This window comes from Miniopterus natalensis, chromosome 20 (assembly GCF_054644295.1).
Source record: "Miniopterus natalensis isolate mMinNat1 chromosome 20, mMinNat1.hap1, whole genome shotgun sequence".
Taxonomy (NCBI): Eukaryota; Metazoa; Chordata; class Mammalia; order Chiroptera; family Miniopteridae; genus Miniopterus; species Miniopterus natalensis.
The window spans coordinates 4,505,330-4,523,356 of NC_142100.1; the positions used below are offsets into that span (position 1 = coordinate 4,505,330).

At 36.9% G+C, this 18,027-nt stretch overlaps 1 protein-coding gene across 3 annotated transcripts in view; it reads left to right on the forward strand.

The window, feature by feature from the left end:
- Positions 1 to 18,027, forward strand: part of NCAPD3 (non-SMC condensin II complex subunit D3) — a 60,726-nt gene that overhangs the window by 1,600 nt on the left and 41,099 nt on the right. For all 3 annotated transcript variants that reach the window (XM_016217389.2, XM_016217390.2, XM_087828593.1), the window contains exons 2-7: positions 3,020 to 3,174; positions 7,975 to 8,137; positions 15,624 to 15,808; positions 16,436 to 16,603; positions 16,709 to 16,770; positions 16,966 to 17,050. In XM_016217389.2, the coding sequence (XP_016072875.2) occupies positions 3,020 to 3,174; positions 7,975 to 8,137; positions 15,624 to 15,808; positions 16,436 to 16,603; positions 16,709 to 16,770; positions 16,966 to 17,050 (818 nt within the window). The remainder of the gene's footprint in view (positions 1 to 3,019; positions 3,175 to 7,974; positions 8,138 to 15,623; positions 15,809 to 16,435; positions 16,604 to 16,708; positions 16,771 to 16,965; positions 17,051 to 18,027) is intronic.

Genomic DNA, 18,027 nt, shown 5'->3' on the forward strand with positions numbered 1-18,027 from the left:
TGCACTTGCTTTGTGGCCACAGCAGGTACAATAGCTTACCTTTTAAGGCTGTTTGAGTACCTCCTGTCTCAGAGTTGATGGCGTTTTCTTCTGCAGCAGGAACTCCCATACATCCTCAGGATGGATCTAAGGAACAGTTCCCTATCTTAGTATTATCCCTCAACAGCCAAGCTGCTGCATTTGCAAGATTTTTTCTGTCTTGTCTTAAACATTGATTTCATTAGGATTTATTTTGTTCCCACAAGATATTAAATGTGGTATTTGGTAAGTCTTTGGTCCTCAGACTGTGCTCCCACTGAACACGTGATAGTGACGTGGTCTGCTGCTCAACTCTTGGCAGTCTTTTCTGGTTCACAGAAATAATGAAGTTGGTGTATAGAATTTCTCATCTTTAAGCTTTTATTCCACAAGTTTTAGGATCATGGTACTAAGTATTGTCATAAAGAGTGAAACACAAGTGTCTATTTCTTGTCCGTTTTCCTCTCTTCTCTGCCAGTCCCCTTCATCCTAACCCACCCCCTATTTCCAAGTAAGTCTTTCAAATAGAACACTCTCGTGAAATTGATAGGTATTTATGATTGCCTACATCTTATAGATGAGTTAGTAAGTCTCAGAAATGTTAGAAGTGATATGGCTAAAGTCATACAGATGACGTTAGGAGGAAGACTAGAAATCAGGCTGTTACTGCCTTCCAAATTAAATTTGATGTTACAAACAGACAGTAGTAAGCAAAGCCAGAATACAGAGTGAGATGCCTTGGGTGCAGTCTGTAATTGGCATTGAAACATTACTGGAAAGAGAGAGGCACAATTATATTTTTTAGGTCTTCTTTCAGGCAGTGTACTTTATATCTTTGGAAGGAGTGCTCTGGAAAGCTCCTCGAGGTAGAGTGGGACTCCCTCCTCCAGGGTCAAGTTGAAGTGCAAAAGATAGGCAAATTGTATCCAAGGAAGATGGATCTAGTTCACTGCAGGGTTTTTATTTGAATACAGTATAATACTCAGAACCATGAAAGAAAGATTGAGGCCTACCATCTCTAGATATTTTTCATGCCCTGCTCAAGTTTTCTAAATTAGTGGTGAACATATATTTAAAGAACATTAATTTGAAGGAACACCTGTTTTTGTTGTTGTTTTACTCAACCATGTTTATTAAGTTAATCACCGGAGCACAAAAGAGGCTGGGAAAGATGTTCCAAAAATACAGGAGCCTGGATGGGCGTGGCTCAGCTGTTGAGCATCCACCTAGGATCCAGGAGATCGGGGTTCGATTCCTGATCAGGGCACATGCCTGGGTTGCAGGCTCAATCAGTGACTCATCATTAATGTTTCTATCTCTCTCTCTCCCTCTTCTTTCCTTTCTCTGAAATCAATAAAGATATATTTAAAAAACAAAACCAAACCAAAAAAACCCCCAAAAATACAGGAAAGCTATTAGGCCCTTTCCATTCAACACAGGGAGGCAGTGCCCCTCTCAAATACTGAGGTAAAGTCCTCACCCCTCCAAACAGAGCAGGAAATAGGAACTCTGCTCAAACACAGGGACACAGCCATGTGCATTAGAAGGCATAGGGCTTAAGGCTTCTCTATCCCAGCATCATCAGAGAAAGTTTAAGTTAGAAAGGCAAAGCCCACCTCTTGCTCCACTCAGATGCCAAGGGTGGGGCCTGCAGTAATGGTTCCCTTTGCTCCCTTCTCCTGTTTGACTTTTCCAGGTGCTCCTGTCTTTGAGGTGGGAGAGTGAGGATGGAGCCTGGGAAGGAGGCAGAGTCATTTCAGATATCCTCAGTGTTCTACTCTGTAGAACCTAGGGGGCCAGCCCAGGCTCCCTGGGAGAAGAGTGCGTGTCTGGATCTTCCCATCCTCCACCTGACTCAGTCTGAATTTCTAACTCTCCTTTTCCTTTACCATAAGGCTGAGTCATTCAGCCCGCTGCCCAGACCAGGACCTGAAGGGTTGAATGGAGTCTGGAAATTCTGGAGACTGTAGAATAGAACCTTGACCTCTGGGTGCCTGAAAGGGGGTGGCCTATTCTGAGCCACTGCCTTCTTGCATCTCTTCCAACACCCCCAGGGGCTGCCCACTCTTCACAGCTGTGGAGGTGAGGGTGGGTGTGGGTGGGATGCTTTCAGCTGCAGGCTTTACCCCTGGGGTGAAGAGATGTCCTCCTTGTGCTGCCTGGAGGAGCCTGAGGCTTAAAATGTTAAGATAGCTCCCCTACAGAGATCCGAGAAGGTAGAGTGAAGGAGCATCTGGTTAATAACTTTGAGATGTCCACACATTTCCATCTGGTCCTAAATTTAGATTTTAGGGTATACCAATAAAATGTTGAGGAAAATATTCGTTAGAAACATGAGAAGGTTTAGAGTCAGGAGAGATTAGCAAGGATTCAGCTAGAATGCTGCATTAATATCACAATATCATAAATATTACAGCATTAATATCATTAAGAGAATGTATATTCTCGTAACATACATTCTTTCCATCAGTGTATTTTGAAATCACTGAGTATATCTCTGATTGTGGATCTGGCTTGCCTCCTCTGGTTTAAACTTCTTGGGAAAAGTGTGTCTTTTTTTTTAACATACTAATTATTCTCCAAGGACCCAATGAAGTATTTTATTGGGCTTATTAACTTAGTTATAAGATTTTCACCAAGTGACATCTGGGCCAATCTTTGATCAACCTCTTTCTCCTCCAGATTGAATGTGTGGGAAAGCTTGGTCATTAATGTTCTGAAGTTTTCATTCCCCCCAAACTGTTTTATGTAAAAAGTGTTTTTCTCCTTGATATATTTAGAAGATAACCAACCTAATAACCAGATGTCAGTTATAATTTTAAAAAATTGATTTTCGTGACTATTTCTGCTTTCCTTTGATTATGCTTCACCTGTATTATATAATTTAATGTGAGTTGTGACTAATAAACTTTTCTCTTCTTGAATCTGCTTAGAGTCTAAAAATTACTGTTTTTTTACTTGCTGTAGTACACTTGTTTACTTAATTGCATTTTCCTACCAGAATGGGTAGACACAGTTTGGGAACTGGACTTCACAGAGACTGAACCTTTGGATCCCAACATAGAAGCAGAAATTATAGAGTCTGGATTGGATGCATTCACAAAACTCCATGAAAGTCTTTTCTGCTTTGCTACTGAAGAACGTGGATCTACAGAGGTAAAAAAAAAAAAAAAAAAAAAAAAAAAGGAAAGGAAAAATCAAGCTAGCCACTGTTAGGTGTTAAAAGTAGAATATTCAAGTGATTATTATCATCTAAAGCTTAGCCTTTTTAGTGAACAGTTCATGAAAAGTATGAGTAGCATAAAGAATGTGGATCATTTATTAGACTATCCTAATAGCTTTCCTCCAGAAGGTTCAAGGTATTAATCTGGTTTTTTTCAAGTCATGACTTAAAATTTTTTTTAATTTTTTTATGTTTATTGATTGATTTTTGGAAAGAGAGTCACACACATTGGTTTGTTGTTCTGCTTATTTATGCAGTCATTGGTGGATTCTTGTATGTGCCCTGATTGGGAATGGAAACCGTCAACCTTGGCATAGTGGGACCATGCTCTAACCATGGAGCTACCCAGCCATGGCTTCATGACTTTTTATAACAGCAAATTAGAGGAAAAGAATATAGACCAAAACAAGGAAGAAAACCGGGTTAAACCAAAAGAAAACGAAAGCCAAGGAAAATGTAATAACAATTTCAGTATGCCTTAACTTTAAGAAAATCTGATATTATTAAACTGAGAAGTAGTTAGTTAAACACAATTGGAATAAAGAGTTCCTTTAAATACTGAGTTTTACCTAGTGTGTTTATTAGTATTTAGCTCATTGACTGATTTTCAGAAAACTAAAGGACTAGGTACCAGTTTGCTGAGAGTTTTTACCATAAATGGGCGCTGGATTTTTGTCAAGTGCTTTTCCTGCATTTATTGGTATAATCATGTGAATTTTTCCTTCATTCTGTTTCTGTGATATGTCATGTTTATCGAATTGCAAATATTGTACCAACTTTGCATCCCGGAATAAATCCCACTTGGTCATGGTGTATGATCTTTTTAATGTATTGCTGGATCGGTTTGTAATATTTCATTGAGGATTTTAGCATCTCTGTTCATCAGGGGCATTGCCTGTAATTTTCTCTCTGTAGTGTCTTTCTCTAGTTTTTGAATTAGGATAGCCTTGTAAAAGGGCTTGGAAGTCTTCCTTCCTCTTGAATGTTTTGGAATAGTTTGAGGAGGATAGGTATTAGTTCTTCTTCAAATGTTTGGTAAAACTCACCTGTAAAGCCATCTGATCCTACCTAGCCTTTTGTTTGATGGGAGTTTTTTTAATTACTGCCTCAATTTCATCAGTTGTTATCGGCCTATTCAGGATTTCTGATTCTTACTGGTTAAGTTTTGGAAGATTGTATGTTTTCAGGAATTTGTACATTTTACCCAGATTGTCCAATTTGTTGGCATATAGTTGTTCATAGTATTTTCTTACAATCCTTTCTATTTCTGTGATGTCAGTTGTTACTTCGTGTCTTTCATTTCTGATTTTATTTATGTGGGTCCTCTCTCTTTGTTTCTTGATGAGTTTGGCTAATGGTTCATCAATTTTGTTTATCTTTTCAAAGAACCTGCTCTTGGTTTCACTGATCATTTGTATTGGGTTTTTTTTTGGTCTCTATATCATTCATTTCTGCTCTGATCTGTATTCTTTCTTTCCTTCTACTTAATCTGGGCTTTTCTTATTCTCTTTCTAATTCTTTTAGTTGTAGGGTTAGATTGTTTATTTGAGCTTTTTCTTGTTTCTTTAGATATGTCTGTAATGCTATGAACTTCCCTTTCGGAACTGCTTTCACTGTGTCCCATAGATTTTAGGACATAATTTTTGTTTGATTTCTTCCTTGATCTCATTGGCAGTCCTTTGCCTCCATATGGTTAAATGTTTTTGAGGTTTTTTTATTGTAGTTATTTCTAGTTTCATGCCATTGTGGTCCAAGCAGAAGCTTGATATGATTTCAATCCTATTGAATTTGTTAAGACTTATTTTGTGCCCTAACATGTGGTCTATCTTTGAGAATGTTCCATGTGCACTTGAGAAGAATGTACTTTCTGCAGCTTTGGGGTGAAATGTTTTGTAAATATCAATTAAGTCTAACTGATCTAGTGTGTTGTTTAAGGTCATTGTTTTCCTTGTTGATTTTTTTTTTTTTAAAAATGTTTTTATTGATTTTAGAGAGAAAAGGGGAGAGAGAGAGAGTTAGAAACATTGATGAGAGAGAAACATCGGTTGGCTGCCTCCTGCATGCCCCCTACTGGGGATCAAGCCAGCAACCTGGGAATGTACCCTGACTGGGAATTGAACCAGTGACCTCCTGGTTCATGGATCCATGCTCAACCACTGAGCAACACCAGCCAGGCTGATTTTTTTGTCTGGAAGATCTATCCAGTAATGTCAGTGGAGTGTTAAAGTCCCCTACTGTGACTGCATTGCTGTTGATTTTTTCCTTAAGGTCAACCAAGAATTTTTTTCTGTATTTAGTTGCTCCTTTGTTGTGTGCATATATGTTTACAAGAGTTCTGTTTCTCGATCCCTTTAGTGTTATGTAGTGATCTTTGTTGTCTCTTTTATGATCTTTGTTTTGAAGTCTGTTTTGTCAGATATGAGTTCCTCTACCCCAGCTTTTTGTTCTTTTCCATTTGTTTGGAATATTTTTTCCATTCCTTCACTTTCAGTTTGTGTGAATCTTTTGACCTGAGGTGGGTCTCTTGTAGACAGCACATATATGGGTTATGGTTTCTTATCCATTCAGCTACCCTATGTCTTTTGATTGGAGCATTTAGTCCATTTACATTTAAGGTTATTATTGATAGGTACTTACTTATTGCCATTTTTGTCTTTATACCTATGTTCCTCTCTCTATTTCTTCTTAAAGCAGTCCCTTTAACACTTCTTGCAGTGTTGGTTTGGTAGTAATGTACTCCTTTAACCTTTTTTTGTCTGGGAAGCTCTTTATTTCAACTTCAATTGTAAATGAAAGCCTTGCTGGATAGAGTAATCTTGGGCTCAGGTCCTTGCTTTTCATTACTTTGAATACTCAGGCCAACCCCCTCTGGCCTGAAGTGTGTCTGTTGAGAAATATTCTGACAGTCTGATAGGAACTCCCTTATAACTACCTTTCTGTCTTTCTCCTGCTGCCTTTAAGATTCTGTCTTTGCCTTTAACGTTTACATTTTAATTATGTGTCTTGGTGTGGGACTTTTTGGGTTCATCTTTATTGGGACTTTCTGTGCTCCCTGAACTTGTGTGACTTTTTTCTTCACCAGGTTTGGGAAGTTTTCTGTGATTATTTCTTCAAACAGGTTCGCTATTTCTTCCTCACTTTGTTCTTCTTCTGGTATCCCTATGATGCGGATGTTGATACTTTTCATGTTGTCCCAAAGTTCCTTTTGCTTTTTAATTCTTTTTTCTTTTTGCTGCTTTATTTGGGTGTTTTTTTCTACTTTGTCTTCCAAATCATTGATTCAGTCCTCTGCCTCATTCAATCTACTTTTAATTCCTTCCTGTGTATTCCTTTTTTTTTTAAGTCCTCACCAGAGGATATTTTTTCCATTGCTTTTCAGAGTGGAAGGGGGCGGAGAGAGAGAGAAAAAGAGAAAGAGAAACATCAAAGTGAGAGAGACACATTGATTGGTAGCCTGCCACATGTGCCCTGACTGGGGCCAGGGATTGAGCCTGCAAGCGAGGTACATGCCCTTGGTGGGAATTGAACCCAGGACCCTTCAGTCCACAGGCCAACACTCTAACCACTGAGCCAAACTGGCTAGGACCTTCCTGTGTATTAATGTCAGATATGGTATTCCTCATTTCTGACTGGTTCTTGTTCATGGTTTGTACTACTTTTTCATGCTGTTGTAGATCCCACTAAGTTTCTTATAATTCTCACTAAGTTCCTCATGCTTCCTTATAACAATTACTTTGTACTCTATATCTGATAAATTGCTTGCCTCCATTTCATTTAACTCTTTTTCTGGAGCTTCTTCCTTTTCTTTCATTTGATGGTTGTCTCTCCATTTTACTGTCTTTGTGTTGTTTCTATGTATTAGAACTGCCGTGCCTCTCGGTCATGGGGTGGTCTTATGTAGTAAGTGTCCTGTGGGATCCAGTGAGCTCTTGACCTGGATCCTCTATGAATGTCCCTTGTGTGGAGAACCCCAACCCCACCCCTAAATCCCCACCCCACCACACAGTGGAGATATCCCTCCTCAACCTCTGCTTGCCTCCTGGGGGAGCTAGGCCAGCCTCTCTCCTGACCCTGCCAGTCCTACCAGTTTCAAGTTGGTTTCTGTTCTTCCTTGTTAAAAGTCTCTTCTTCAGTTGGTAATTCAGGATGAATGTTCCTCAATTGATTTTATTTCCAGTTTGTTTCAGGGAGGATCCACTATCATCTTGAAACCCCTCTGTGGTTTATATTCTAAGGTTTATTTCCTTTCTCACATAGGCTAATTCTGAAATAAAATGAGGGAGGAACTTTCAGATGTTTCTTTTCTAGCTGCCATTGCCCACAGAACATTTAAATTTAAATAAATTTATCTGATTTCCTCAGCTAGGAATTAGAGTGATTGATGAATTTGGGTACATTTAACATAGATGAAGGGGTAGCTTGTCTGAATAATCACTAATATAGGATGTTTGAAAAGTCTTAGTGTAGTTTTTAGCTATAAGTTTAGAAATATATATACTTCAAACTTAGCAAAAATTTTTTAAGTTTAATTATTTAAATCTCCTATATTTATCTTTGTAATTTTGAATAATGCATTTTAAATTTTTTGTTTTAATTTTTTTGAAGATGGCAAATGTTTATAATTAGGTCTATTCCCCTCTTTTAAAATGCACTAAGTAGTTATTAAAATAAAATAATAAGAGGTTTCTACATTTCTGTAATTGCTGGCTTTTGTGATTTACTCCTCCCCCCAGATCATTTGGACCTTCTTCATTGAGAACAATATTTCTCACCGAGCGCTGGTGGCTTTATTCTATCACTTTGTTCAGACAGTCCATAAGAAAAATGTCAGTGCGCAATATCGAGAATATGGCCTTCATGCTGCTGGTCTTTATTTTCTGCTACTAGAAGTACCAGGTATGTAACTTGACATGATAGGACATTTCTTTTGTCATTTAAATTTTCTCTACATTGTTTTGAGCCCCCCCTTTTTTTTTTCTTTAATTTCTTTTTTTAATCATCACCTGAGGATATGTTTTTATTGATTTGAGACAGAGAGGAAGGGAGAGAGAGAGAAAGAGAAGCATTAATGTGAAAGAAACATCATTTGGTTGTCTCCCATAGGTACCCTAACCAGGGATTGAACCTGCAATCTGGGCATGTGCCCTGACTGGGAATTGAACCAGCCACTTTTTGGTGTAAAGTATGATGCTCCAACCAACTGAGCCACAGTGGCCAGGGCTGTTTTGCGTTCTTAGACTTTGTTTCCTAACTTATAAAATGGAGCAGTGGAAACCCATCTCATAGAGTTTCTCTGACTTTAAATGAGAGTAAGTCTATGAATTACATTTGCAAGTTTTCCAGAAATATCTTTCCCATTTTTCTTTAAATGTGCTTGTGTTCTGATATTATGTTGTGTTGATAACCTAATAGAAATAATTTGATAAGGACAAGGCTGGAGGAGGAATGTTTCCAAGCTCCACTCTCAACCATCCCCACCTAATATAAAATTCTGATATTTCCCTGGATTTCTGTCCAGACTGAGAAAAACTGCTGTGGAGCATGTTTGTGTTATGTCTCTCCTATGTGGTATGGAAAAACAGGTTTGAACCATTTTAATCAAGAAAGCATGAGAAGTCTAGCTAATAATGCTTGATGAGGAAAGCAAGGGAAAGGAACCTATTTATGAGCACTGTTCCACTTCCTTTGTTGTCAGAGCACTTAGATAGCTCTTCCTCCTGTGAGTGTGAATGAGTTCTTTCTCCCTATCATAACTCAAACCAAAAGAGGGCTGAACATAGAGGGGGATGTAGCTGGGGAATCCAAAGGTCATTTAAAAAAAAAAATCACAGATTGATCAGCTTTGCTGCTTGTCATTGTTTACATAAATGCATTTGTAATAAATGTTAAGGATTTATTCTCTATGATTTGAGAGTTGGTAAAAGGATACATAAAGACTTCAGCATTAATTTGTGGTGTTAATGTTTCCATAATGACTTTTGAAATCAGTTCCTAAAGAACTTAGCTGCTAAACAGTATCTCAGTTGTAACTGGGCACTCTTGGAAAATTGGCAGTTTTTAGAAACCCAGTTGTACTCTGCTCTTCCCTTGCTTGGAGGCCATTCCTTCTGATTTAGGTTGAGATTCATGCCAGAAGTGAAGAGGTGGCTGTTATTGTCAGGCCACTTGCATCTTTCCTGGAACTTGTACTTCTCCTTCAATTACCATCTGCTTTTAAGTGTTTCTGGATTGTGATTGGGATACTGTGTTACTTAATATTTCATCGCAGTATGGTCTTCTTTTTCAAGACAGTTCTGGTTATTCTGGCTCCCTTGTTTTGCCATATGGCTTTTAGGATTCACATATAAATTTCTGGGGGGGAAAGCTGGGATTTTAATAGGAATTGCATGAAATCTGTACATCAATTTGGGGAGTATTGACATTTTAACAATGTTAAGTCTTCCAATCCATGAACACAGATGTCTTTCGATTTATTTAGATCTTTAATTAGTTTCAATGATATTTTGCAGTTTTCAGTGTACAGTTCACACTTCCTTGGTTAAATTTAATCTTAAGTATTTCATTTTTTGATGTCATTGTAGATGAAATCGTTTTCTTAATTTCATTTTCAGATTATTTTATAGTTGAACAATTAGTATTTGATTATTGATCTTATAGCCTACAACTTTGCTGAACTCATTATTTGGTTCTAGTAGTATTTCCTATATATAAGATCATGTCATTTATAAAGAGACGTAATTTTACTTCTTTTCCAATGTGACTGCCTTTTATTTCTTCTTCTTGCCTAATTGCCCTGGTTAGGAATTCTGGTACAATGTTGAATAGGAGCAGGAAGGTAGGCATCTTGTCTTGTCCCTGATCTCAGGAGGAAAGCTTTCAGGCTTTTGTTCTGAAGTATGATGTTCACTGTGGGTGTTTTGAGGATGGCCTTTATCAGGTTATTATTTCTAGTTTCCTGAGTGTTTTATTATGAGAGGGTATTAGATTTTGTCATTTGCTTTTCTGCATCTATGAGCTGATCATGTGGTTTTCGTACTTTATTCTCATAATGTATTGCATTGATTGATTTTTATATGTTACACCAATTTTGCATGACCTTGGTTATAATGTGTAATCTTTTTGATATGTTGCCAGGTTCAGTTTGCTAATATTTTATTGAAGATTTTTGCACCTTTACTCATAAGAAATTTTGTTTACTTTTGAGATGTCTTTATCTGATTTGGGTTTCAGGGCAATACTAGTTTCATAGAATGAGTTTTGTGTAGTGTTTTTGTCTCTTTTATATTTTGGACGTTTGTGAAGAATCGATTGTCTTTCTTCCTTAAATTTTTGTTGGTGAAGGAGACCAAACTTTTGCCATCCTGAAGCTACTTTTTAGGATATCGATTTTAAGCTGATTAATAAGCAATAAGACTCAGAAAGAACCTTTGACCCTTCCCCCTTTCATGCCCAAGAGATTTTTTAAATAGAAAAACCTGCTTTAGGAAGGAAATCTTAAAATGTTCCTCTTAGCCTAGTTTGAATTAAAGCATGGTAAACAGGAGGGCTTCATGCAGGGACCTGTTAGCTAGATACCCTATTGTTTCTGATTTGCCTAGCAAGAATTTGCCTGCCTTGTGTTCCTGCTTTTCCTCAGCTTACCTGTAAATTGCCCATTCTCACTTCTGAAATCTAACACCTTGTTTCCCCCTTTTCTCCTTTGTCCAAAATGTCATATACACCCAATGTTGCCTCACTGCCTTTGGAATTTTCATGCATATGTGAATTCCCTATGCATATATATTAAATTTTGATTTTGTTCCTGTTAATTTGTTTCTGTTAATTTGATTATTAGCCTATCTAGAAGAAATTAAGAAAGTGGAAGGAAAAGTATTAATTTCTTTTTTTAGCCTCCTCAGTAGATTTCACTAGTGAAGCCATCTGGGCTTGGAGGTTCTTTGGAATTTGTTTGTGGAATCTGTAGTGATATGTCCTCTTTCATGCCTGATTTTGGTAATTTCTATTTCTTTTTTTCTTTTTCATCAGTTTAGATAGAGGTTTCTCAATTTTATCGATCATTTCAAAGAACCCGCTTTTTATATTGATCATACCCTATTTGTCCATTTTTCAATCCTAACCCAAGGATATGTCTGTTGATTTGAGAGAGGAAGGAAGGGAGAGAGAGAAAAGCACACGCATCAGTGTGAAAGAGAAACATCTATCTTTTGCCTCCTGTATGAGCCCTGACTGGGAATCGAACCCAAAACTTCTTAGTGTATGGGGATGATGCTCCAACCAACTGAGCCACCTAGCCAGGGCTTTCCATTTTTTACGTCAATTATTTTTATCTTTATTGCATTCCTTCTTACTTTGGGTTTAATTTGTTCGTGTTCTAACTTCTTAAGGTAGATGCATAGATCTTTGTTCTCACATACTTTTCTTTGTTTCTAATATAAGTAATGTTATACATTTTCCTCTATGTTCTGCTTTATCTGCATCACACAAGTTTTGATAATTTATTTTCATTATCATTCTGGCCAAAGCAATTTTCTAATCTTATGTTTTCTTCTTACACCTAAGTTATTTAGTAATGTATTTAATTTTGAAATAGTTGAGAGCTTTCCTGAAATCTTATTGTAATTGGTTTCTATTTTAATTATGTTGAAGTCAGAGCACAGACTTTAAAATAATCACTGAGATTTTCTTGCATGTTTGTTTTGTTTTGTTTTGTTTTAATGGCTCAGCATAGGGTCTGACTTGGTAAATCTTCCATTTGCACTTGAACAGAAGGTATATTCTGCCTTTGGTGGATCTAGTATTCTGTAAATGTCAGTTATGTCAAGTTGGTTGCTGGGGTTGTTCAAATCTTATATCCTCCCTGATATTCTGTTTATTTGTTCTATTAGAGAGAAGTATTGAAATCTCCAAGTATAATTGTCAGTTTATCCATTTTTCCTTTTTTTTCTGTCAGTTTTAACTTAAGGTATTTTGGAAGCCTGCAAGATACAAACATTTATAATTGCATGTCTTTCTGATGAATTGACCTTTTGGTATTATGTCACGTCCCTCTGTCTGGTTTTATTCCTTGCCCTGAAGTCTACTTTGTCTGATATTAAGATAACCATTCCAGTTATCATATAATTTGTCCTTGGTTGTATTATCAGTGGGGAGCTCTCCTTGTCCCTACCAGTTGCTGGTGAAAGTGGACTTCTTGTGATGTCACAAGAAAAGGAATTTTCTGAGACTCGCAAGGGAGAAGGTCCCATTTCCCTCTGTCCCACCAAGGAAGAAGTCCAACTGTGTCTTTAATAGAGCTAGGATTAATGGCCCAGTGTTTTCATTCCATGTTGGGGCACAGTCCAATCCAGCAACAGACTGGCTTAGTTTGTGTTCCCACTTATAATCCATCAGTCTACTATGTGTGCAGTCTTCAGGGCCACATAACTATGGAGGGAACATGGCAGGAACAAAGCTAGAGGATCAAGAGAACTAGGAGCCAAGAGATTGAATTCCTTTGTCTGGGGGATTAAGTATCCCCAAATTTTTGCGGGCTTGCATTGGCTTCACTGCCTGTAGTCAGTGTTCTCTGTTCCCAGGTTTGACTGGCAGCGAGCACGTTCCCTATGTCACTCCAACTCACTGCGCATACGTCCATCTCCCCTTTGTTGGGCCTTTTCCCCCAATGATTTGCAGGGAATGTACCAGTGGTTCACTAGCTTCCTGGTGAATGTTTGGCCTTTTGCTTCTTCCTGTTATTAATAACTAATAGCTAATTACAACAGTATCAGTTGGACATCCTTTCCCATGCTTTTATTTTTTATTTATCTGTGTTTATATGTAAAGAGTATGTTTTAGACTGCCTATCTCTGAGTCATGCTTTTTGTCCACTGTGACAATCATCCACTGTGTCTTTTTATTAGAATATTTAGACAGTTCAGATAATTACACTGAATGTAATTATCAATATGGTTGGGTTTTTGTCATCTTGCTCTTTATTTTCTGCTTGTGCCATCTTTTTTTGTTCCATTTTTCCCTCTTTGTGCCTATTTCTGGATTGAGCATTTTTTAGTATCCCATGTTATCTCTTCTTTTGGCTTATTAACTGCACTTCTTTGCACATGCTTGTGTGTGTGTGTGTGTGCGTGTGTGTGTATTTTAAGTGCTTGCTTTGAGTGTACAATAAGCACTTTTAACAATGTATCTTCAGGTAATATTCTACAGTTTGTAGATAATGTAAGAACCTTAAAATAGTATACTTTCTCCTTCCTCTTCTTTGTACTATGGTAGCTATCCGTTATATTCCTACATGTTATAAACCTTACAGTTCATTGTCAACATTTGTCTCTATTATCTTTTAAAGAACTTGAAAAACAAAAAATATTTTTTATATTTGAAAGATTTCATCTCTCATAATTTTCCTTCAGCCCAAAGAACTTTCTTTGACATTTTTACGGTACAGTTCTGCTGGCCATCAGTTGTCTTGGATTTTGATTGTATAAAGATGTCTTTATTAACACCTTCAAGAATGTTTTTGCTAAATACAGAATTCTAAGTTGACATTCTTTTATTTATTTATTTATTTATTTATTTATTTATTTATTTTATTTATTTATTTATTTATTATATACCTTTATTGGTTTCAGAGAGAGGAAAGGAGAGGGGGAGAGAGAGAGATAGAAACATCAATGATGATAGAGTCATTGATTGAGCCCTCAACCTGGGCATGTGCCCTGATCGGTAATCGAACCCCGATCGCCTGGATCCTAGGTCGATGCTTAACCACTGAGCCACGCCCGGCCAGGCGACAGATTCTTTTAAAAGTGTTATTTTATTGTCTTGTGGTTTATATCCGTTTCTACTGAGAATTCTGCATGATTCTTATTGTTCTTCTGCTTTGTGTCCTTTTATTTGTTCTGAATACTTTGAAGATTTTCTCCACTGCTTTGTTTCAACAATTTATTTAGATTATGCTTTGGTGTGATTTCCTTTGTGTTTATCATGGTTCGGCTCACTGAGCTTTTGGGGTCTGTGGATTTATAGTTATAACAAATTCGGAAAATTTTCAGTTATTATTTCTTCAAATATTTTCCCTCCCTTTTTTCTGGGATTTGACTTACTCATGTTAGACTCCTTGGTATTTCCCCACAAGTCACTGATTCTATTAATTTTTTTTGTTTCTGTGCTTTTTTCAACTTCATTGACCTTTTTTTCCTGCAGTTTCTAATCCACTCTTAGGCCCATCCAGTGAATTTTTCGTTTTCAGATCAAGAAGTTCCATTTGATTCTTAAAAAAATAAAATAAAAAAATGCATTTCCCTTTTTGTTTGGTACTGTTTTACTTTTAATTCTTGAGCTTATTTATAATATGTGCCCTAAGGTTCTTGTCTGCCAGTTCTGTTATCTCTGTTGTTTCTTAGACTGTTTCTGGTGACTGATTCTCGTGATGGGGCACATTTTCCTGCTTCGTAGCATGCCCAGTACTTTTTAATTTGATGCTGGATATTTGAATGTTAAGCCATTGAGTGTCTTGATTTTGTTTTCATTTAAATAGTGTTTAAGTATGTTTTAATATCAGTTATTGGTGGATTAACTTGATCCATTTGCAACTTGTTTTAGTGCAGATTTAAAATGGTTTTTACTCTAGAGCTAATTTAGCCATATTTTCAGGTGTATTTCTTTCTGAGGTCTGGACTGAGTGCTCCAGGTGGTTAACAAGGCCTCTCTACTCTGCTGGCCAGGCTCAAATATGTCTCAACTCTGTGTGAGTTCTGAAAATTATTCATCTTCTGACTCCTTAGAAATTGTTCTTTGCTCACCTTTTTGGAGTTTTACCCCATGCATGGCTTATAATCAGCCCTATGCAGATTTCTGGAGCTCTTTTCCTCTTCTTCATTATTCCGCTCCATAAATTCCAGATACTTCTGCCTTTCTGACTTGATTTCTGTAGTCTCAACTTAGTAAGACCATAGTAATGTGCTTGGGTTCACCATTTTTCTGCTGCTGTCTAGAAATTACCTCAAAATACAAAAACTGGGGCAATTTTAGGTTTTGCATCATTTGTTTCCCTTATCTCAGGGATTTTATTCCTATGCTGCCTCTTGCTCCATGTCTTAAAATGATTATTTTAAAATTTTTTGGTCCAATTTTATAGTTCACAGTAAGAGGACAAGTATAAAACCAGTTTTACTCCCTCATGGCCAAATGCAGAAATTTGTTATTTATTTCTGATCAGCACTATTGCTAACCTATGGCTAAAGTTGAATAGTACTTTTTTGTGAAAGGGTCATTGTTATTCAAAGTTAATGAAAACCCCATTTTTGCTTTTGAAATTTTTATCTGTTGTTACTGACATATTTCAAGACAATTAAATCTAATTTGCTTACTTTTTATTCTTTATGAATAGGCAGTGTAGCCAATCAAATATTCCACCCGGTGATGTTTGACAAATGTATACAAATTCTAAAGAAGAGCTGGCCTCAGGAATCTAACTTGAGTCGGAAAAGAAAGAAAGAACAGCCTAAGAGCTCTCAGGCTAATCCAAGAGGGCACAGAAAGAGAGGAAAGCCACCCAGGAAAGAGGATATTGAGGTAAGAAGTAAGAAGAATTATAAAACATATCTTTACCAACACATAATTTTGATTTAAGAATTAACTTTATATTAAAATATGGTGTCAGGCCTAATGATTATAATCAAAAGGTCCTAAAGTACCATCACCTCTCCCATAGGACTAAGTCACCTCTTGGGCTTCATATACTACCGAGAGTATGTTTCTTCCCTGCCAACTTTCCAACCTCCCCATAATCTCTCCCCAGCCTTGTACCCAGGTGTGCTTGACAACTTGCTAACAGGTATATTTGCCACATTATCATTAGAGAGGGTGGTTGAAGTATCCTGAGGGATCAGATCCATAAGAGTGTAAGAGAACAGCATTAATTCCAAATTCTTATATGACTAGGTAGGATGGTAAATGTTCACTGATGTGAAAACTTCTAAGACACATAAGAATTCTCATTAACACAAAAGTATAGAGCTAGAAAATATAGCAGTCATCTAATCCAATGATTTACCATTGTGACCTAGAGCAGTCAAGGGACCTGGTCAACTCAGCAACCCCCTTGGTGTTTCACTGGATTTGATTTGAGTACATTAAAAACGATGGGACAGAGTGTTAGGCATTATTTTATAGTCACTGATATGTTTCTTCATAATCTAGATGGATGAAATTATAGAAGAACAAGAAGATGAGGAGGACATTTGCTTTTCTCCCTGGGACCTTTGTCAAATACGAAAAGCCATCTTTCATCTTTTAAGTAACTTTTTAAGGCTTTTGTCCAAGTTTTCCCTGAAAGAAAAGCCACAGTGTGTACAGAATTGTATAGAGGTAAGTGAAAATTCCAAGAAACTTGGTTAATCTCAAAAGGCACAGATGAGAGCTAATACTTAATGGTAAGAAAAACCAGGCTGTTTCTTGTTATCTGTTTTCTAGGTCTTTGTGGCATTAACAAGTTTCGAGCCAGTTCTTCATGAATTTCATGTTACACATGCCAGGTGAGCCATTAAATCTCACAATTTTAAAATTTAAATCTAGTATAATAAATTTTGCTCCAGCTGAAGTATAAATGCCATTTTTACTCTTAAGTGGCACATGGGTAGAATTTATTCATTTATATATGGCTTACTAAATAAGGCAATATTCTAAGTAAAATCATATCCATTAACTAATCTTTGCTCTCTTTTCTTTAGAAACCTTAACCAAGCAAAGTGCATACCAGAACTGGCCTATCATGGATTGTATTTGCTATGCTCCCCAATTCATGGAGGAGACAAGGTAAAGGAGACAGGGATCTAAGTTAGTTATTGGTTAAATTGAAGCATGCAAATCATGTAGTAGAAAAACATCCGAAGCATTTGATGCAATGGCATTTTAACCTACCAGGTTATTTCCATGACCTTATTATATATCATTTGTATAATAAGAAGTATAACCATTTCTACTTGTTGCCTACTCTTCATAACAAAACTTATATCCAAATACTTGTTGGCCAACCAAATTGTCATTTGGTGTCATACGTAAAAATGGCTCCAGTGTGAATTAGGTAGGAAGGACAGATGAGCTGCCAAACAGAACGTTACTTTTCTAGAAATAGTCACCAAATTGTTCTAAAGAGAAGAATAGACAGAATTTCTTGTTTCCCTTGGCAATTTATGTGTGCTTCAGTAATTTCATTAGTATTTGTATTATTTCAGTTGGTAATTCTACAGAAGTATTACTGGTTATCATTTCTGTTAGCATTCACATATGGATTTTGCCCCCCGAGTTGCCCTAAGAGTTTTACTACTCTAAACAGTTGAGTTAGGTTATTTGAGCATCGTGGTGTTGCCAAACTTAGATGTCACTAATCAAATAAGATTTTGTAAACTGTGATAGACCAAGGTCACATGGCTTTTGGTGGCTGTGATACACTTAATTTCCAAGGGCAGTAACATGATGTTTAAAGAGGCTTGGGGTAGCTGGGGTGATATGCATTTGTGTTCAGATTCTGGTTCTACCATTTGCTCTCTGTGTGTCCTTGTGTAAGTTACTCAACCCTGTGAAAGCCTGTTTTCTCATCTGGACAAAAATGGAATAAAAGGCTTACTTTCCTCACAGATTTGTCAGGAGGATTCAATGAAAGAATGCCTGTCAAATGCTGAACACAATGCCTGTTGTTTAAAAAACATTCCATATTTTATTATTTATTATATTGTTGTTATTTCTGTGTGATTGAAATATGGATCTGATAGATTTCACGGTAATGCTTTTAA